General features: G+C 49.3%; 1 protein-coding gene across 1 annotated transcript in view; it reads right to left on the minus strand.

The window, feature by feature from the left end:
- The window catches only part of DPYSL5 (dihydropyrimidinase like 5), a 60157-nt gene that overhangs the window by 7648 nt on the left and 30659 nt on the right, over positions 1-21850 (minus strand). Inside the window, exons 3-11 of the mRNA XM_029938126.1 lie at positions 20196-20354; positions 17507-17686; positions 16559-16627; positions 14349-14393; positions 12236-12311; positions 11118-11274; positions 5536-5677; positions 3978-4120; positions 2363-2570 (exon numbers count right to left, since the gene is read on the minus strand). Coding sequence (XP_029793986.1) covers positions 2363-2570; positions 3978-4120; positions 5536-5677; positions 11118-11274; positions 12236-12311; positions 14349-14393; positions 16559-16627; positions 17507-17686; positions 20196-20354 — 1179 coding nt within the window. The remainder of the gene's footprint in view (positions 1-2362; positions 2571-3977; positions 4121-5535; positions 5678-11117; positions 11275-12235; positions 12312-14348; positions 14394-16558; positions 16628-17506; positions 17687-20195; positions 20355-21850) is intronic.

A 21850-nucleotide genomic window follows, 5' to 3' on the forward strand; every position in this document is an offset into this window, starting at 1 on the left:
CCTCAAAAGCCCCCGAGCCTGCGAATCAAGAGGGACTCAGGGGTCACAGACATGCTCACATTTCCCTGTTGTACCTTCAGGAACCCAGAACTCCCTGTTTGCCTGATCACTTAAAGATTTTTTAAAAATATTTTTTAATGTTTTTTATTTATTTTTGAGAGACAGAAAGAGACAGTGCAAGCAGGGGAGGGTCAGAGAGAGAGGGAGATACAGAATCGGAAGCAGGCTCCAGGCTCTGAGCTAGCTGTCAGCACAGAGCCCGACGGGGGGCTCAAACCCACGAACTGTGAGATCATGACCTGAGCCAAAGCCGGATGCTCAACCGACTGAGCCACCCAGGCACCCCCTGATCACTTAAAATTCTATGTGCTAATCAAAGACAGGGAGTGGAAACTGGCACTGGAGATAGTACCAGAAACTCTGGCATTCCCCTTGTCCCGTTGCACACCTCTCTCAGCCCAGGAGAACCGGACCATATAGTTTGGGAAGGAAAGCTGTAGTTTTTGCGAATGAACTTGTACAGAGGGGATGTACTGAGGATCACACTCAGGGTGAAGCGAAGACTTGGTGAGAGGCCCAGAGAGTGCAGGAAAACCTACCTGCCCCCCCCCCCTCCTGGGGGAGAGCGGGCGGGGCCTCACATGCCAGCCTGAGCAGTGGACAGGAAACATCTGGAAGGACACAGGCTGAAGCAGCTGCTCCTGAAAGCCTTTGGGTGGTTCCAGGAAGAAACAAGAACAGGAACAAGGAGGGGAGGCCCGAGGGACTGGGCAAAGAAGCTTGGCTTTTGCATAAAGTACATGAGGACCACGATGCTAAGAAAGTTTGGTTGAAGAGGAGAGGCCTGTGACCAGCTCATGGCAAAGTGTGCCAAGCCACAGGCAGCTCTTAAAAGGCCAATTCCTGAGATATTACTGAGCAGATTTCCAGAGGTCAGTAATATGGCGGCTGAGTCTATTTTCAGTCAAGGTTCTTTATATCTCTGGTCCCTGCTACAAGCCAGAGCTGATGAGGAGTGGAGGGCCTGGGAGTGGGAAGTCGATGCTGGTCTGGGACAGTAACCACAATATGGGGGGTGAGGGTGGGGGTGGAGAGGCCACCTGGAACGGGCTGGAACAGGCCCCCCATCAGCTGCTACTTAGGGCCTCCAGCTAAATACCTCACAGACCGTTTTACTGGGTCTCACCTCTGGCACAGACAAGCAGCTGACTGGCAAGGCCAGACTGGGCAGTTTACAAGAAAATTTCTCTGCTACTGCCTTCAGAACACACAGTAGGCACCTGCTGTGTACAGAGGACTAGGATGTACCAGGCAAAAGGAATAGAAGAATAGAACAGGAGAAGCTGGATGAGGAGATTAAAAAAACAAAAACAAAAACAAAAGTCAACATCTCTTAAGTAAGTCATGATTACAACCGTGGTGTCCCGGAGCCTAGGCAAGAGCACGCTGGACCAGTAAGGTTGGGGCTCCTGGGTTCCCCGGGCAGGATGAAAGAACACCCACTCTTTCAAGACAGAGTTCTAGAGCATTCTGAAGCCACAGTACTATCGCTTTATGCCAGAGGAAGGAGAGGAGAAACCACGAGGAGGACCACGTGCTGTCAGCTGTCAGTGTGTCAGCCCTGTTCTTTTCTGATGCTCTGGGACCCCCGACCCCCACCCCAGAGGCCAGGGCTGCCGTTCCCAGCACCCTGAGTTGTCAGCAAGAACTCAGGCCAGGTTCTCCAGGGCAGCTCTCAAAGCTAAGTCTGGGCGGTCGATCCCTGAGCAATGAGCCAGTCTTCTTTCGGGTCAATGTGTCTACTCAGAGGATCGGAACCCTTGGGGATGAAGCAAAGCCCAAAGACTTAGGGGACATCCAGCGTGCTAATGGAATCCACGCACCGGGTAGGACCTTTGGGATATGAAGCGTTCTAGACCTGGCCAGATCACATCAGGGTTGGGGGGGGGCATCCAGACCCTGCAAATCCCACCAACCTCACTCTGATCACAAGGGAGGGGGAGGTTTCATGGAAAGAGCACCTCCAGGGCACATATGCTAACCCAGGCTGAGCCAGGAATCCCGTCTGAGGGTTGGCAAGAGTCCTCCCAGAGACTAGATGGTGGGGACATCTGTGAGCATCCTGTGGTATTTCCTTAGCTCTGGGGGGGACTAGGGACTATTCTCAACACATTTTACTCTGTTATAGGTACTCCCTTTCTGCTAGCTCGGCTGTTCCCACGATACGGCGATACGATTCTAGGCGATACGATTCAGTGGGAAAATGGAATGAGAACATCTCTGAGGTCATTATAGAATTTCCCCAACAGGGGGCTTTCACCTCTTCCTACGCACTTTCTTCCCCTTCCCTCCTCTTTCTTACCTTTTCTCTCTGGACTAGCTTCTTGTAGACAGTGTCTGGGAAGGACCTCAGGGGATAGAACTTGCCGGTGCCCTCGGCGCACATGAAGACGCCGTTCTCGTACACGACTCGGCCCCGGCTGATGGTGACCAGCGGTACGCCGTGGCAGCGCATGTTCTCATACAGGTTGAAGTCTCCTCCCTGTACCTGGGTGCTGGCTGAGATGGTCCTGGGGGAGAGGCAGGGGTGGGAGACAAAGCTCTGAGAAGAGGCGAAGATGTCATGCTCAGCGGGACGAGAAGATGGCCAGTGGGATGGGGTGATGCTCAGTGAGAAGGAATAATAGTCCCCCAAAGCTGTTTGTTGCAGACCGAATTCCATCACCTGCCAAATTTATATACTGAAGTCCACCCCCCACCTGCCCCCCAGCCTCTGAACGTGCCTGCATTTAGAGACAGGGCTTTTACAGAGCTAATTAAAGTAAAATGAGATCATACAAGTGGACCCTAATCAAAGCTGTCTGGTGTCTTTCTAAGAAGAGGAAATTCAGACACCAGACATGTACGCTCATAGAAGAAAGACCAGGTGAAGACGGAGGGGTAAGACAGCCATTTACAACCCACGGAGAGAGGCCTGAGATGAAACCAAACCGGCTGACACCTTGATCTTGGACTCCCAGCCTCCAGTCTGTGGTAGGGCTGGAGTAGCCCTAGGAAATTGATCAACTGGGCCAAACTCTAGCGAGTTTTCTGCCAGCAGTGATCATTAACAACGGGGACCAGCCCCAGGCTTCAGGATGCAGGACTGGGCTTCTCGAATGCTCTAATGGAGAAGAGGTGTGGGTATCCTGGCATTGGGGTGGGTGGTGGTACACAAGGTGAACTTTTTCAATTCAACCTTTTATTTTCAAAATGCCATTACATTTTTGCTTATCTTCTTCACTTCTAGTCTGGGCACCAAGAAAAGTACCTGGTAAACAGTGCCTAACAAAAATCTGTTGAGTGACTGAATGAAATTTCATCTGGAAGAGTGGTTTCTGTCTCCCCTGTCCAAATCTCTGAGTGAAAACCATGCTCTGTATCCCGTGGCCCGGTAACTCCTGACACACTTCATTCATTCACTCAACTTGCATTCACGAACGCTGTGGGTGTCAAGCACTGTGCACTTGAGAGTGCCCAGCACCCTCAAAGGGGAGCAGAGGGCTGGTGGAGGATCCCGGAGGGTCAGGATATCTATCTGGTTCAAGTGCAGATTAGCTATGTGATATGGGGAGCCCCTCTAGTCTCTGGTCTTCGTTCCTTGGGTAGGAAAATGGAAATAAGAACACCAGCATGAGTGCTTCTTGGGGTTGCGTGAACATCAAATGAACTGACGTGAAGCTACTCTGAAACACTATAAAGTGCTGTGCACATGGGGACAGCACACTGCAGCAGGTCTGAAGCCTGTCTCTTCATTGCTGCATTCCGAGAGCCCAGACTGTGGGCAAGCCCTCAAATATTTGTTGAACTGAACGCACCACAGGGTCATACTTCTCTACGCTAGATGCAGGGCCAAGATGATAAGCTGGTGGAGTTGCAATACAAGTTCCTTAAAATCCCAAGTCCCTCTAGCCCTGGCGACTAGCAGCAGGCTTTACTTTGTGGCTTCTGGATCCCACACCACCACATCGGCATCGGCTCCAGGGATGATGCGGCCCTTGCGGGGGTACAGGTTGAGAATCTTCGCCGCGTTGGAACTGGTAACCGCCACAAAACGGTTCTCGTCCATCTTTCCTCCAACCTGAAACATTTGCACAGTGTCAAGTCTCCCAAACCCTGTGTGTGCCTCAAACTCCCCGTCACCCTTGACTCTGGCTGGTGGTCTTTTAGTGGGTCGGAACGACAGTGCTGGGAAGGACGATGATGTGGGCACCAACTCAGATGAGCCAACCTGTGTGGCTGGGTTCCCGGCCATTGCTCAATCCTTGCTCCTGCATCCGCGACAATGGCGAGTGTGCTCTTCGCAAAAGGCTGCCTACCTCGTGGAAACCTACCTCCAGTTTGTACAACCGGCTCTACTCTTGTGTCCACTACAGATGATGGGTCAGTAACCTTCCTTCATCCACAAAGGGACGTATATTCTGGGCTCTTGAAAAACATCTTACTGCCCCACCCACCAGTGAGAGCACCATGGACCCCCCCCTTCAAGGGGGGATTCCACAGCCGCCCGTGGGCCTCTCTCAGCTGCTGCCTTACTCTTGAGGACCTCAAATCTCCTTAGGCTCATATTTGCTGTAGCTAATCTGTGATAGGTCAAGACCAAAATTACTTATTCTTCATGGGGAGAACAGGTGGTATTCAAATGAAGTCTTAGCCCCTGTTTTTCCTCAAAAAAAAAAACAAAAAAAAAAAAACCCCAAACCCAATCGGACAAAATATAGAAAGAGCCTTAAAAAAATACTCATTCCCTTTGGCCCAGAAATCTGCTTCTAGGAATCTGTCCTAAGGAAATAATTAGAAATGCTCACATGTATATGCTCACGAACAGAAAGCTCTTCGGCATTAGTTTTAAGTACAAAACTCTGGAACAGCCACAGGTTCCAAACTCAGGGAAGGATTAACTGAAATGTGGTACTTCCACGGGAGGAACTATGATTCAGCCACTAAAAAGATGTTTTGGGGGCACCCGAGTGGCTCAGTCGGTTGAACGTCTGACTTTGGCTCAGGTCATGATCTCACAGTTTTTGAGTTTGAGTCCTGTCTCAGGTTCTCTGCTGTGAGTACAGAGCCTGCTTCAGATCCTCTCTCTCCTTCTCTCTCTGCCCCTCCCCTGCTCTCTTGCTCTCTCTCTCAAAACTAAATAAATATTCAAAAAAGAGATGTTTTTAGAGAATTTTTACTGATATAGGAAGACATTCAAGACACACTTATATGAAAAAAAGATGAACCCAGTTATTAAAATAACATCTAGCACATGCATAGAACTAGAAAGAAATATACTAAAATATTAATACTTTAATATCTCGGTATAGAATTAGAGGATTTTTTCCCTTAATACTTTTCTGCGTTTTCCAAATTTCTATACGAGGCTGTACTATTGGGTGAAACTAAGAACTGATTGGGTGAAACTAAGAACTTTCTGGTTTTGTTTTTGAATGAAACAAGGCCTCCTAATGAAAACGAGGGCTTGAGCAGAGAAGGGTCCCCAGAACATACCACGCCTCTTTCCCAGATGACGCTCATGCGGTCCTGCACGCCGCTCACTCCGTGCGGGATCTTGGTGAAGTCCTCCTTGCCCATAGCCTTCTGCTTCGTCGTGAAGGGCCGGTGATCTGATGCCACAATGTTGAGAGTATCACTGGATGGAGAGAAAGATGGACCAGTAAGGGAGGGAGGCCAGGGGCCCAGCGGGGTAGGGACAGGTGCAGGGGAAAAGCCTTGGCTTCGGCTCCAGGCAAAGCCGACCTCTAACAAGTTACTTAATTTTCGTGAACCTCAGTTTACTCATCTGTAGAATGGGATTATGGGCTGAGTGTGACACTGACTGTCGGTGTCACAGGAGACACTGATGGGAGCCTTTGGGGCATCAACTTTGAAGAGTTAAGACAGCAGGAAGAGAAACATTCAACTCCTAGTTTTGCTAATGTGAGGTGGTTTTACTGCCGGAGGCCCAGACGCCAACCTCCTCTCATCTGCTCCCTCCACCCCTACCAGTCCCTGCTGGTGGCAAGCATGTGCTTGGGAAAACATTTACAAGTTCAATGGTAAGCATTGCTAAATAATTTGCAGCCGTAGCTTTTCTTGGATGTGGGGACTCTCATGGCACAGAAAAGGCAGAGAGGGATGAGACAGAAGAGAGGTCTGCCTTAATAAAGCAGCGATTGTATGCAAGTCAACCTGTTCATCATCATCCCCACCCTCTATGACCATTGTTCTCGGAAGGTGTTGAGGCTGACCTCCCTGCAAGGCTGTGGGTGGCTGAGGCATGGTAGGGCTCTCGGGGGGTTCCAGCCTCGCCAGGATTCACGGCAGACTTAGGATGGTGCGACAGTAAGCGAGGCAGCGGACCCTCTACCAAATGAAGGCGGCAGACAGCCTGCCCGTGTTCAGAGATCTTTGCAGGCTGAAGGCTCAGAGGTGGTGAAGGGCAGGGGGGAAGGATGCCCACATCGCCCAGGCCAGGGCAACCTCAGAAGGAAACACCATTGGAGGGCAGGGAGGGTCCTGGCTGGAGCTCGGGGGTCATGTGGGAGATGGAAGCAACTGCTGGGACCACACAGCGGGGGCCCTGAGAGTCTAATTTATTTGCAGGAGGTCCCAAAGCCTGTGAATGCCTGTGGACCATCTAAGCTGCCCATGTCAGACTTGGTGATGAGGCTTATTCTTTTTTTTATGTTTTTTTAAATTTATTTTTGAGAGACAGAGAGAGACAGCACGAGCAGGGGAGGGTCAGAGAGAGAGGGAGACACAGAATCTGAAGCAGGCTCCAGGCTCTGAGCTAGCCGTCAGCATAGAGCCCAATGCGGGGCTTGAACCCACAAACCGTGAGATCATGACCTGAGCCAAAGCCGGATGCTTAACCCACTGAGCCACTCAGGTGTCCCTTTAAATTTTTTCAAGTTTATTTATTTTGAGAGAGAGAGAGAGAGAGAGAGAGAGAGAGAGAGAGAGAGAATCCCAAGCAGACTCCATACTGTTAGCACAGAGCCTGAGGCAGGGCTCCGACTCAGGAACTATGAGATCATGACCTGAGTTGAAACCAAGAACCAGACACTCAACCGAGTGAGGTGCCCCAGTGACAAGGCATGTTCTTAAGGCTCTCAGATGATTCGGGGTCAGGCTGCATATTGGGCTGTTTCCACTGGGCGCCTGGCAGGGCTCATCAGACACAACTGGTGCCAAATGACTGACGTCCTTGGCCAAATCCACAGCGAGATGACTTGGCTCTTCCTGTGGCACAGGCTGGGGTGTCCCTGAGCTAAACACGCTGCTCTGGGGCTTCTCAGAGATTGCAGGGGGGACTCTGCCAGAACAGAGAGTTTGTTCTAGGGTGCCCCAGGCTGCCCACATTCCCCGGGCCTGCAGAACCCATCAGAGCCTCACCTTCTTCTCAGGGATCCTCCAGACCCCCAGGCAGAGATCAGATCAGAAGAGGTGCGTGTCAGAATCATGGGCTGAGGGTCAGGGGCCTCAACTCCCATTCATTAACCAAGTCCTACTGAGCACCCACCTTTCAAAGAAGGCTCCTACACAAGTAGGTGTCCCTCGGGGCAGGTGTGAATGAGAGTGGTCACATTCCAGAAGGGCTTTAGAAGTCTCCTACTGCTGCCCTGAATCTAGGAGATATGACACCCACGCCCATACTCTTTAAAGGTTAAAACATGACTGTCTTTGTTGAGCACTTAAAAAAATTTTTTTAACGTTTATTTATTCTGAGAGAGAGAGACAGAAAACAAGTTGGGGGGGAGGCAGAGAAAGAGGGAGACACAGAATAAGAAGCAGGCTCCAGGCTCTAAGCTGTCTGCCCAGAGCCCAACGTGGGGCTTGAACTCATGAACCAGGATATCATGACCTGAGCTGAAGTCGGACACTCAACCAATGAGCCACCCAGGCACCTCATTTGGTACTTTAAAATTGTACATATTCAAATGAAAAAAACTTCTGCCCCTTTAAGAAATTAGATTTTATACAGAGAACAAACTGGTGGTCGCCAGGGGGCGGGGGCTGGGCAAGATGGGTGAAGGGGAGGGGGAGGTACAAGCTTTCGGGTATGAAAGGAATAAGTCCCAGCCACGAAAGGGACAACACAGAGAATGCGGTCAATGGTCTAGCACTGCATGGGTGACAGAAGGTAGCTACCCCTGTGAGCACAGTGTCGAGTCACCGATGTACACACGTAACTCATGTCACGTCGTGTGTCAACTATATTTCAGTTAAAAAAGGAAAAAAGGAAAAAGAAGTTAGATTTTATTTTAAGGATTTTATTTTTAAGTAATCTCTACCCTCAACACGGGGCTGGAACTCTCACCCCCAAGATCAAGAGTTGCACGCTCTGACTGTGCCAACTAGGTGCCCCATGGAATTGGATTTTATTTATTTATTTAGGTCAACATCAAATTTTTAATTAATTAATTATTTTTATTTAAATTTTAGTTAGGTTTATTTTAAAGAGATCAAAGCATTTTTTAAAAATAAGGATTTAAAAAAATGTTTATTTAATTTTGAGAGAGAGTGAGAAAGTGTGAGCAGAGAAGGAACAGAGAGAGAGAGGGAGATACAGAATCCAAAGCAAGGCTCCAGGCTCTGAGCTGTCAGCCCAGAGCCTGATGCAGGGATTGAACTCATAAACTACATGTTCATGACCTGAGCTGAAGTCGGGAGGCTTAACCAACTGAGCCACCCAGGCACCCCAAGGCATTGTTTTAAAAAAATTTTTTTAATGTTTATTTTTGAGAGAGAAAGAGAGATACAGATTCCCAAGCAGGCTCCAGGCTCTAAGCTGTCAGCACAGAGTTCGACCCCACGGACTGTGAGATCAAGACCTGAGCCAAAGTCGGACACTTAACCGACTGAGCCACCCAGGTGCCCCAAAACTAGATTTTAAATAAAGGATAAATCCTTACACCCATAGATTTTGCTTTCCCCCTGATATATAAGAAATCACATCCTAAAGTAATCATAACAAAGCAGCACACATTTCCTTATAGGAAGACGGTGGTCAGTGTCTGGGGTTCCTATCGAGCACTTTGTATAATATCGACTGTCACCAATGTGTCCTAAAAACGAAATGATAATAACCATAAATTCCTATAAGTAACAAAAATGTTAAAACGATTCTCTCAATTCTGTAAAATTACACGCTTTTACAATATGCATGAATTTTAAAAAGGGATTCAACCTATTCTCATGATAGCTAACATAAAATTACAATTTGACTAAATGAATACATTTATTTCATTAATTTAAATTAAAAATAGGCTAGATATAAGGACTTAAATTATTCTATCAACAGCACTATTTCCCCTGCCTATTTGAATGTGAGTGAGGTGGGACCACTGTAATCTGAGTAGGTTGGGGCAGTTGCCACCTATTTGTTCTTCCAGTAAATACATCTATGGCAAGTGGGGGCATTTCAAAAGGCTTGCTGACCTTGGAACTGAGCCCAGATCACTACAGCGGGCTCTTGATCCTTGTCTGTTTTTGTTGTGCTGGTAATGATGGAAAAGAGGCTGCCTGGTATTTCCCAATGAAAAGCGTTTTAAAAAATTATTTACTTATTTATTTAAAAAATATTTTTAAAGCTTATTTATTTATCTTTGAGAGAGAACAAGCTGGGGAGGGGCAGAGAGAGAGGGAGAGGATCCCAAGCAGGCTCCCGCATGTCAGCACATAGTCTGAGTCGGGGCTCGAACTCACAAACTATGAGATCATGACCTGAGCTGAACAAGAGTTGGACACTTAACCAACGGAGCCATCCAGGCAGCCCCTGCGTCCTTCCTCCCCCCTGCAATGAAAAGCATTTTTATGAGGGCTGCACCAGAGAGCCCGTGAGGGCATGTATCCTGCCCAAGGACGTCCCCAGAGGCCAGTCACGTTTAGTCTGGGAAACAGGAGTATAGACTGGTGCTTGGGTATGGAGAAGCATCCCCCGCCCGCAAACGGGGCATGGGGAAGGGAGGAGGCTGACATTCATTTTTTAAAAAATTTTTTAATGTTTTTTATTTATTTTTGGGAGATAGAGAGAGACAGTGTGAGCTGGGGAGGGGCAGAGAGAGAGGGAGACACAGAATCTGAAGACAGGCTCCAGGCTCTGAGCTGTCAGCACAGAGCCCGACGCGGGGCTTGGACCCACAAACTGTGAGATCATGACCTGAGCCAAAGCCGGACACCCAACCGACTGAACCACCCAGGCGCCCAGGAGGCTGACATTCAGACGAGACTGGACTTGGAGCACCTGGGTGGCTCAGCTGGTTAAGTGTCTGTCTTTGGCTCCGTTTGTGGGTTCGAGTCCCACATCGGGCTCTCTGCTGTCAGAACAGAGCCAGTCTCAACTGTCCGTCTGTCTCTCTGTCTCGCTATCTGCCCTTTCCTGGCTCTCTCTCTCTCTCTCTCTCTCAAAAATAAACAAACATTTTAAGAAAAAAACCCACTAGACTTTAATAACCAAAAGGGAGAGAAAACAACAGATTCTATCCAAAATGTCACTAACGGGGAGAAAGAAGCTGCAAGCAGCTTGGGGCAACACAAAATCTTTTCATCTTTGTGTCCCACTGCGTTCAGACTGTTCATTGAAACTTTTCCTTTAGATTTGGATCATATGGGGAAAAGTTGTGTTAGAGAAAGAGAAGCTGGGCAAAAGGAGATCTGGGGGAAAGAGGAAGAGAGGGCAGAAGGAAAGGAAAAAGGGGAAAGAAAGAGAAAAAAAAACCAATGAGGACGGGGAGGTGAAGAAAAAAGAGACAGAAAGGCCGGAAGTGGTCTTCAGTGTAAAAGCAATGTCCCTGGAAATTCTGAACAACCACCATTCACAGTTTCATATGTGCTCTTGACTCTTACATTTCAAGAGCTCTCACTCCAAATCAAGTGGTCGGAGAAGCCCAATGGGATGGCAATTATCCGATGGGCTCTGGAGAAGGTAATAAAAGCAAAGTCGTCCTATGGGCACAATGAAATCAAGTCTAGGTCAGATTTGGAGCCTCTGTGACATCACCTTGAAGACCTATCAATTCCCAAGACGGCGTCTATTACGAGTTAAGGATGTGCTCTGGGGCCATGGAGGTTCTGCTAAAACGCCTTACTTGGCTAGCAGGCTCATGAGGTAGGTTGAGGTGTTGGTGTCCAGTCTCAGCGGAGGCACCGTCACATAGGCGGCCGCGTGGGACCAGTCCTGGTGGTAGTAGTGTAAGCCTGTCAGAGTGGCATGCGCGGTGGTGGTCTCGGCCAGCACAACCTTCCCTGCAAGAAGAAAGGTCAAACCGTAACTAGAAACCGGTGAACTGAGAGATCATTGGTTCTGAGCTTCTCATTTCATAGGTGGAGGAGCTGAAGTCAGAGAGAGGAAGGGACTTGCCCAAGCTTCCATGGGGGTTTCAGAGCACAGCTGGGTTCAAAGGCCAGAGTTCCATATTGCCATGCCGGCTCCAGACAAGGAGAATGGAAGGTCAAGGGCGATGGAGACGGGGGACCACTCTCCAGAGCACCGCAGTTTTGGGCGGGGGGGGGGGGGGAACCACTGGGGCTGTAGGGTACCGATGGGACAAAGGAGGGCCAACGGTGTGGGTGAGACACCCACTGGGAGAGAGATGGGAAGTGGCAGCTTGTGGGCAATGCTCCCATAAGGCTGAAAGCCCTTCCTCTGATTTATATCCCCAGGTCTGTGACCGTGACTTTGTTTCTCCTGTTTCCAGGACCTCACTGGTGCCCTGAGCCGGGCCAAGACTATAAGCAAGTATAACAACCTTCAGGTGCTGCCCGGTGCCCAGCAACAGCAGACAGGCAGGTATCTGGGCCTCATACACAGAGTGTGGGGGTGCTGTAAGGGAAGTTGGGTCCAGACGCTGTTATTTCTCCAGAGACTTCCCAGGCATCCCCTTGAAATGTCCATTGGAACTGGGCCAGGATTTTGTGAGTTACCAAGGCAACGAGTACTAAAACCCAAGAGGTCCAAAAGATACCAATTAATGAGTTGACTGAAAACCTGGGAAATTTTACCAGACCCGGGAGAGGTGACAGACACTTCTGTAAAGCCATTATGCATACAAATGTACAGAGGAAAACACTGGCTCGGACGCACTGAACCCAGGCTAACGCAGTGCTTCTGCGGGTGACAGGAGAGAAGAGGGAGCACTCCAGGGGGCCTCGCGGGGCTGCAATCCCACCGCACGTGCGCACTGTCCTTTCCCACCCAAGGACTCACCTTGCATCTTAGCAGCTGCGATAACATCACCGGCCGAGATGCTGGACACGTTGACCAGGTATATCGGACAGTGAGTCTAAACAAGGAAACCCGGCGGGAAGGAGAGAGCATCAACCCCGTGAACCTAACAAGCACTAGCATAGACTCTGCCAAACCAATCTGGGCCCCAGGACTGGTCCCCCCCCCCCCCCCCCCCCCCCCCCCCATCTCTTAGCTCCACTCCTCAGGGAGAGGGTCTTCCACCGGGAATGCAGGCTGGCAGCCAGAACACAGACTCTGTGGAGCCCGAAGGCGGCAAGCACCAGAGCCCAATGGGAACGTCAGGGCAAGCTTTGCGGGCAGAACCTCCCATCTTCTTCCAGCCGGAATCAAGATGATTTATAATTTAACACAAGGGAGTTTTTAAATTTCCTGTTCATGAACGTGAATGACTGAGAGACAGTCATGGATTATATTTTCTATCTAAAATTACGAGGGCTGCTTTATCAGTAGACGGAATGTACCCTGAGAAGAAACAAACTACAAGAAGTTCAGGTTCAGAGTCTATGTCAGACAGGACCGATCTTGCAAACGGACACCTGGGTTGTAACATCGATGAGCTTTTCCTCTGAGCTGTGCAACAATGGTCCCTGGCTTCGCTTGCCTGGGCTGACGTTGGAGCTCAAAAACAGGAAGCTGGTCTTGTGTGTTGACATCTTTCCTTATCCTGGGGTCGGTTTCCATCAGGAAATAACTGGTATCATAACCATTGATGTGCCAGGAAAACAATGTCCTGCTCCAGCACCCAGACTGGCCAACTGCTAATGGCAAACTTTTCCCAAATGGTACTCTGCTGCCTTCTCTGCTTATCAAAATGAGAGGACAGAGAGCTTAGGAGCTGGCCTGACATTTGATACATTTGGTGCAACGTTCCCCATTCTGAGATGCTGGAGCTCCAACCTCCACCTTGTCCCCGGCGTTCCTAACACCACACCCTCATGCTCACAGCCTTCGGGATCGCCCATCTCTTTTCAGAGACGAGGTTCTCGGCATTAGTGCCCACTAAAACCATGGCTGGGTTTCTTAAAACAGACTGCTGGCATCATTCCCAATGTCTGACTCAAGGGGTCTGCACAGGCCTGAGAATCTGCAAGTCCAAGTTTCTATTTTTAACAAACACAGATGCTGCTGGTCCAGGCACCACACTTTAGAAAGCTGGTGTTCTAGAGGCGACGGTTCAGATTATCTGAGCAAATCGAACTCTTTAATGATGGTGACCTTGGTATAGTGCTCTACTGTTTATAAAGTGTCTTTCCTTCCCTGCCCCTCTTTGATCCTCACAATCATCCGGTGAGAAGTGATGTTATCATTCCAATGTTAGATTAAAAAAATAGTATATCAGAGTGGTTGAGTGACGAGAGCTTCGTGTTTGGTAAAGGTCTCATCTTGTTTGTCTCCCACACGGTATCAGCACCCCTCGCCCTGAGGGATACCAGGGAAAACTTCTAAGTGGTCTAGAGGCAGAGGTTCAGATCATGGTTCTCTAAGCAAGCAAATCCCTCTATAGGAAACAGACGTCATTTGCAGTGAGCCTCTGTGGACCCCCAACTCACCCTGCCGCCCATGGGAGCCATTTCCACTTGAGCAATGAAGCCAGACTGAGCAAGCTCTCTGGGGTGGAACAGAGAGCTGGCAGCTAGGAGGACTTCTGCCAGGTCTGTGGGAATAACAACACCTAGCAAAAGGTTTTGGGGTCCTGTGAGCCAGCCATGGTGCTGGCACGCAGGGCAGAACGGGACTCCACCATGCAGACTGAAGGTTCTGGTTTCTGACCTGAGTCAAGAATGGGTTTAGGGAAGGGGCACCTGGGTGGCTCAGTTGGCTAAGCATCCAACTTCGGCTCAGGTCATGATCTCACGTTCGTGGGTTTGAGCCCTGCGTCCGACTCTGTGCTAACAGCTCAGAGCTTGGAGCCTGCTTCGAATTCTGTGTGTGTGTCTCTCTCTCTCTCTGCCCCTTCCCCCCCCCCCCACCCCTGCTCATGCTCATGCTCTCTCTCTCTCTCTCTCTCAAAAATAATAAATAAACATTAAAAAAAAAAGAATGGGTTGAGGGCAAGCCGGGGCCTACTTACCCTGTTTGCAATGGTGATAACTCGGTGAGTGGCTTCAGCCTCCAGCTGTTAGAAACAAAGGACAGGAGGGAAACAAGCCTTCACTCTCTCTCCCAAACAAGCCCACCTCTGCTCAAGAGCCCCTTGTAGAAAGTGCTGGAATATCCAATATAGGGCCAGAGTGGCCAACTGCACCCTTAGGGGCTGGTTCGGGGGGGGGGGGGGGTAAGCCCTGGGCAGGGGCACCAAGCTCCACCCACCTCTTCTCACCTGGAGAGAATCCGAGGATTTACTACACCAGGCGTATCCTTGCTGGATGACTTAAATGAAAGGCATGAGGAGCGCCTGGGTGGTTCAGTCGGTTAAAGCATCCAACTCTTGGTTTCAGCCTAGATCATGATCTCACGGTTTGTGGAATGGAGCCCTGCACGGGGCTCTGTGCTGTCTGCTTGGGATTCTCTGTCTGCCGCCCCCTCTCTCTCAAAAATAAAGAAATAAACTTAAAAAAATTTGGGGGGGGCGCCTGGGGAACTCAGTCAGTTAAGTGTATGACTTTGGCTCAGGTCACGATCTTGCAGTTCTTGAGTTTCAACCCCACATTAGGCTCTCTGCTGTCAGCCCGGAGCCCACTCTGGATCCTCTGCGCACGCGCGCTCTCTCTCTCTCTCTCTCTCTCTCTTACACACACACACACACACACACACACACACACACACACACACCACATTCCAACATAAACAACAAATTTTTAAAATTTCTTCCCTTTCTGGGGCACCTGGGTGGCTCAGTCGGTTAAGTGTCTGACTCTTGATTTCAGTTCAGGTCATGATCTCACGGCTCATGCGTTGGGCTCTGGGCTGGCAGTGTGCAGCCTGCTTAAGATCCTCTCTCTCCCTCTCTCTCTGCCTTTCCCTAGATCGTGCTCTCTCTCTCTCTCAAAAAAGAAAAAAGGCAACAAAACAAAAGGAAACAGAAACCTAGAATCTCATCTTTCCATGTTTTCTGGTGTATTCTCTCCACAGCCACCTCAGCACTGTAGCAAGGAACGAACCTCACTGATATCAAGCTGGAAATTAACCTAGATCTGAGTTTCCGGACCTTGACATCATGGACATGTTAAGTCGGGTTATTCCCTGTGGTGGGGGACTGTCTGGGCACCATAGGATCTTCAAGCAGCATCCTTCGCCTTTCTCCACTAGATGCCAACAGTACCACACCCTCCCTTCTCGCCCCCTCAGGTTGGACAACCAAAAATATCACTGGACATTGTCAGATGTCCGCTGGAGAGCAAAATCTCTCCTGGAGTACAGCCTGTAACCAGAGGTGAAGACAAGGATGACTCTTGCTATTAATACCCTACAGTCCAAGCTTGGCCCCTCCCCTCATATAACTGAACAAAGCCCAGTCCTGTGTCTACCGCCCACTCCTGTCCTCACAGGAGGGCCTTGCGTGTCTGATGGCAGCGCCATGACGCCTGGTCTCTGGCTCCTCGGACCTCAGGGCCCCCCATCAATCCCTCAAGGACATCTAGCCACCACTCTGCATTGAACGCTTTGAAGAAATAGAAAATAGCTTTCTCTTCACAAACGGCAGAAGACGTCTGGATAGGGTCACAGGACAAAAAGGCACAATTTGTCCAGTGAGGTCCCCTCCAGAGCAGAATTCTTTAGCGGGGGTGGGGTGGGGGGGCATTGGGGATTTGTGTGGACACCTTGCAAAACTGTCCCAGTATAAAACCAGAGGGTGGAGGAGAGCAGGGCTTTTCAGTATCTTCACAGTGGTTAATGTGGTAACAAGGGGCAAAGAGTATAGACACGTATGTGCTTCTGGTTTCTCGTGGGAAGGGTCCAGCGTTTTCCTCAGATGCTCTCATTCCCACCACACTAAATCACTGGCGTATAATCTGGAATTTTTCACTCTGTCTTTTTTTCCCCTATTCAGTTTTGGGGAAAGCAGCCCCTGGCATGCTCACGCTGTCCCCCTCAGATCCCTGATATCAGAATCAAATTGGGTGGGTCTGGTTTCCTCCAAACTGTCTTTCCCAAGGAAGCTCAAGGCCAAGTCAGCCTCAGCAGGGAGATGGCTGTTCCCCGAAAAGCTTCCAGATGAGAATTTCACCCACAGAGAAAGCGAGAATATACAACTTGTATTTACTGATGTCGTTTCTATCCTAAAGGTTCTGTGAATCCACAGGAAAGAAGCTGAGAAGAGGCACAGTCAGTTTTCCTCACCTCCTCTGGGCGGCTGATCTCGATTCCTTCTGGGCCCGTGATCCCCAAATCTAGCGCCTCCTTGGCACCCTGAATAATAGCAAAAGAAAGAAAACTGAGAGAACCACACAGATACGAGAAAATAATGAACCCCAGGGACACGAGGACATGCTGGGCACTGTGCATGCCACTGTCCTCACTTCTGCCATGTCGGCCTTCCGCAGAGGGCAGAAAAGGACAGGGCTCCTGGGCAGTAAGGTTCTCCTGCATCTCACTTCCTAGCGATTGAACGTCTTTTTGTCCTCCTAAAATTACAGTTCTGTAATGAGCCAATAGGCTTGGGCATCAAAGACCATCGGTCCGAAAATCAGAATTTCCCCCACCAGAAAACCAGTCAAATCTCTAGTTTCCAGCAACACCTAGATTAACCTTTACTGAACATCCCATTTAAGAGCAGGAGTACAAAGGGGCTCGTCTACCAGTGAGCAGATTGCTGTAATATCTGAGTTCCGTGAGTTGGGGGGGCGTGGGGAGAGGTAACAGGAAAACGGAAGACGCAGAGGAAGAGGAGAGCTGACTCTCATTTATTCTGATGTCAAATCTCATTAAAAATATGTCTTAGAGGTGCTCCAAATTCTTTTGCTATAATGGAATTTAAATATATCACTAGAAGTAAGACATCATCATCCAAGACTTAGAAACTCTTTTGGACTATAAAGTTTTATACACACACACACACACACACACACACACACACACACATATATATATATTTTTACAGACAGTAGACAAGTTTGGATTTCCTGACAAAGATTGGTTATCTGGGATGTTGACATCTCACACTTCCTTTTAGAACTCATTTTGTCTGGACAGAACTGTGGGAGTGGCGATGGGGGGGCGTCAGGAACCCCCCTGGCAAAGGTCTCTATTGGTGCCCCGCCCCCTTCCCCAATATTCTCTAGGCCTTGCCTCAGCCACGAGCTCCCCATTCTCGGCATGGACTCGGGGGATGGCGCCGATGTCCTTGCACGCGTGCAACACTTGGTACAGCTCACTGTCCCGAAGCATATACAAGTCTTTGTAGGTCATGAACATCTGGAATGAGTTGACACCCTTCTCCCTCACCAGCGTCTCCATTTCTGCTTTCACCTGGAGAGCAAAATGCAAAGGCAATGCCTCGTGAGTACAGATCTTCAAGAGGCTGACAGGCCCAGGATGGAGGAGCCAGGGGCCAGTGACCACACGACCACCTGCAACCTTGCAGGATCTCACTTTCCTCCCCTTCCCCGCCCCCCTGCGCAGTCTGTTGTGAGGTTATGTGGGCGAATGGATGCAGAAGTATTTTGAAAATTGTTAAGCATGGAGCGCCTGGGTGGCTCAGTAAGTTAAGCGTCCAGCTTCGGCTCAGGTCAGGATCTCAAGGTTCACAAGTTCGAGCCCCACGTCGGGCTTGTGCTGACAACTAGGAGTCTGGAACCTGCTTCGGATTCTGTGTCTCCCTCTCTCTGCCCCTCTCCTGCTCACTCTCTGTCTCTCTCTCTCAAAAATAAACAAACATTAAAAAATTAAAAAAAAATAAAAACAAAGAAAACTGTCAAGCATGACACAAATAAAAGAACCATATTGTGACCATCTAGGTGTTTCTGCTGTCGTATAGTCTTGCCCTGTGTCTCTGACTCCAAGTCAGCCTTATGGGTAAACGCACTTACAGCATTTACCCCCAAGGTCTGTGCCCCCCCCCCATAATGGAAGTGGTGTTACAAAGAAGGCACATTAATGCTAAAACTCCTGAGGCTGGCTGGCTCAGTCAGCAGAGCATGAGACCCTCGATCTCGGGGTTGTGGGTTCAAGCCCCGTGTTGGGCAAGGAGATTACTTAAAAATAAAATCTTCAAAAAAATCCCGAGACCCTGGGTTAAATCTAATTTAGGAACATGAACAAAGCTATATGAATAAGGAGAGTCACCCTTATATTATAAATATTGGGAAAAAATGGAAGCAACATTGGTCGGACAGCAGGAAAACAGAGGTTTATCTCCCTGATGGACATGAAGTAGCCAGTGCACTGATGGTCACGAGGACCATGCAGCCGGATAGAAAATGCTCACACTTAACTGAAAGAGTCACTAGGGAAAAAGCACGTATGAAACAAACAAACAAAAGACTGGACGGCAATACGCCAAAGTGACGACCGTGGTTGTGTTGGGAGAACCAGAGAAGGCACTTCTTTCCCATTTTGAAAATCGAGAGTTAGGGAAAAATGTATTGGATAATAACAAAAAAGGATTTAAGATTCTAGAGGTGCAGAAGTCCCCACAACTCTGGGGTCTTAGGGAGGGCTGGCCTGGCCTCAGTGTTGCTGAGAATCTGAATGGATGCTCGATTCGAGGCCAGCTGTGGGGGGAGGGAACAGAGAGGCTCGGGGTAAGGTTGTCCGTCCAGGAGGTTGTCCAGAATAAACGAAGTCCCCACCTCAGATAAGCGCTGGCTGGCATTCAGGGTGGTTTGCGCCCTAACCCAGTACCAGCGGGGGGGGGTCTTCATGGTGTGAGGCTTGGAGGGCCCCAGTAACGGAGGAGACTGGGGGAGCCCCACATCAAAGCTAAAACCCAAGGGCAGAAGTACATGAGACTTTTAATTACCATCTCAGAAGGGAGTCAGGACCTTTAGACCAGGCTTCACAGCCGATGAACTTGGTAAAATGTCTTAATGCTTATTGTTTTTTTGTTTGTTTTTGTTTTTTTTTACACTTGATCTTAGCCAAAAGGCTGAGAAGCGATGTTTTTGTTTTTTTTTTTTAAAAGCAGGGGCTAGAACTCTCCACCCGGAGATCAGGAGCCATATACTGGGCTGAGTGCCGGAGGCCCACACAGGTGCTGGGACCTGGTGGTTAGCACAGGACTCATGGAAGAATGGACATCCAGGCTGCTTCTCTGGGGTAGTAAGCAGTAAGACTCCGGAAATGAAGCAAAATCTCAATGTCTGTTTTTAGGAAGAACAAGGAAGTGGGAATCTGGGGGTGGGGGTGGGGGATTGGGCTCTGGTCCCTGGGGCCAGGGGCAACGGGAGGACGGGAAAGCCAGAAGCGAGGGGCACAGGAACTGAAGTGACAGAGGGCTCACTGGGAGACAGCCTCAGCCACAGGCCAGGCACAGCCTCGGGCTCTCAGAGCAGGAGCTGGGCCCCTGTAGGAAAGAAGTGGCCCCAGGTGGAATGGAGACAGGACCGGACCCCCTGTTTTGTTCTGAGACCTCAGGTCACTTCCGGCATGAAAACAATGTGACCCCTGGATCCCGACTCCTGCCAAGCCCACTACTCAGCAGCGGTTCCCTTAGGGGTCAGCGGCACCTCATGAAAGTATCAAGAGACCCTGAGAGCTTTGGGGCGTGAGCAAGAAGTCGGCCAGCGCTCCCCGGGCCTCTGGTCTCAGGCCCTCTGTGTCTGCTGGAAAACTGGCTTCTGAAATTAAGCAGGACAAGTCTTGTCACCCTCTTGTGGAATCAGGTGTTCTTTTCTTTTGGCATTTGGGGGAGTTAGCATGGTAGAGGGGGGTCCCCTACCTTTGGGAGAGCACCCCACCCCAGCCGACTCAAACCAAATGGCCCCTCTGCCTAAGAAAGCATTTATTCTTCTTCTGGCATTCTACCCAGCACGGTTACCTTGGGCGCCCACCAGGTGATCCCCACATGCAGGGCGTAGTCACAGCAGACCTTGGGGTCGGCCAGACCCCGGCACTTCTCGTAGGCTTCCACGAGGGAGGTCTCCTTGTCGGGCAGGACGTGGCCGATGACCATGGTGGTGCCTCCAACTAGTGCCGCCTGCAGGGGATGGGAAAAACAGTCTCGTCACATCCCTTCCCACATCCAAGTCACCGACACAGGGAGACACGTGAGGTCCTTGGGTGGACATTCAGGACAACCACAGACCGGATCAAGGGAGAGGCTGTGAGGCCCCAGGGCAGCCGTGCTTGGTGAATCTTAAGGAGTCGGACATGCAGGAGCCAGTCTGTAAGCCTTCATCACCGCCGTGGATCAGTACACAAGCCTGCTTCACCCTCATCTTGGGTTGTGGCTCAATGCTTTGGAAAAACCACTTAGTGGGTTACCAGAGCCTCAAGCCAGCCTCTATTTCCCAAAGAGAAGATTCCTCCCCATCCCCAACAATTTTGACCAACTTGAATATATAGATGACATAACCAAATGGTTTAATGCAGTATAATACGTCTATTTATATTTATTTAGTTACACATACATATTCAAAAAAATTTTAATGATTATTTATTTTTGAGAGAGAGAGCGAGCATGAGTAGGGGGAGGGGCAGAGAGAGAGAGGGAGACACAGAATGTGAAGCAGGCTCCAAGCTCTGAGCTGTCAGCACAGAGCCTGATACAGGGCTCAAACTCACAAACTTGCAAGATCATGACCTGAGCTGAAGTCAGATGCTTAACCAACTGAGGCATCTAGGTGCCCCATTACATCTACATATTTAAATCCTAATGAAAAAAAATGTTAATTTGGATACATTGTTTTGTTTTATTCCTTCATATTTCATGAAACAATTTTATTCAGAATTTTCATGTACATCTTCAACATCAAGGTCTTTGCTTCGGTTTTTCCAAACACATTAAGTTCATTTCCATTTATCTTGTTTTAGATAGAGCACTTTTTAGGTCCCTGGTATGATTTATCAATGAAAAATTATCCTAATCACAATCTCCACAAGAGATTTCTTAACAAGAAATCTTTAAAAAGCCTGTCTTTAAAAAAATTGTTTTTTAATGTTTTTATTTTTGAGAGACAGAGACAGCGCGAGCAGGGGAGGGTCAGAGAGAGAGGGAGACACAGAACCCGAAGCAGGCTCCAGGCTCTGAGCTAGCTGTCAGCACAGAGCCTGACATGGGGCTCGAACTCATGAACCGTGAGATCATGCCCTGAGCAGAAGTCGGTCACTTAACCAACTGAGCCACCCAACACTTTTTTTTAAAACCAATTCTGTCAGGTGACCTGCACAAGGCTCCGGAACTGGCACTGACCAAAGGCTGGTCCAGGTTAATGTGCTGTTCCTAAACAAAACTTCATCAAAACTGAATATTCAAGAGAGGGCTCTACTGCCTTGTGAGAGCTCCGATAGAAGGTGCCTCTCTTTTTCCAGTGAGTAAGTCTGGACAAAACCTGTCCTTCTTTTTGTGTCCTTACAATAATTTGGACAGCCCACGTTTGAGTCCCTGCTCGCCAACCCCCTGCTGGAAAATCTCAGCCACATTACTTACCTCTCTGAGATGCTTTACCTGTAACAGCCTCTATAATAGCTACT

This window comes from Suricata suricatta, chromosome 4, assembly GCF_006229205.1.
Source record: "Suricata suricatta isolate VVHF042 chromosome 4, meerkat_22Aug2017_6uvM2_HiC, whole genome shotgun sequence".
NCBI classification, from domain to species: domain Eukaryota; kingdom Metazoa; phylum Chordata; class Mammalia; order Carnivora; family Herpestidae; genus Suricata; species Suricata suricatta.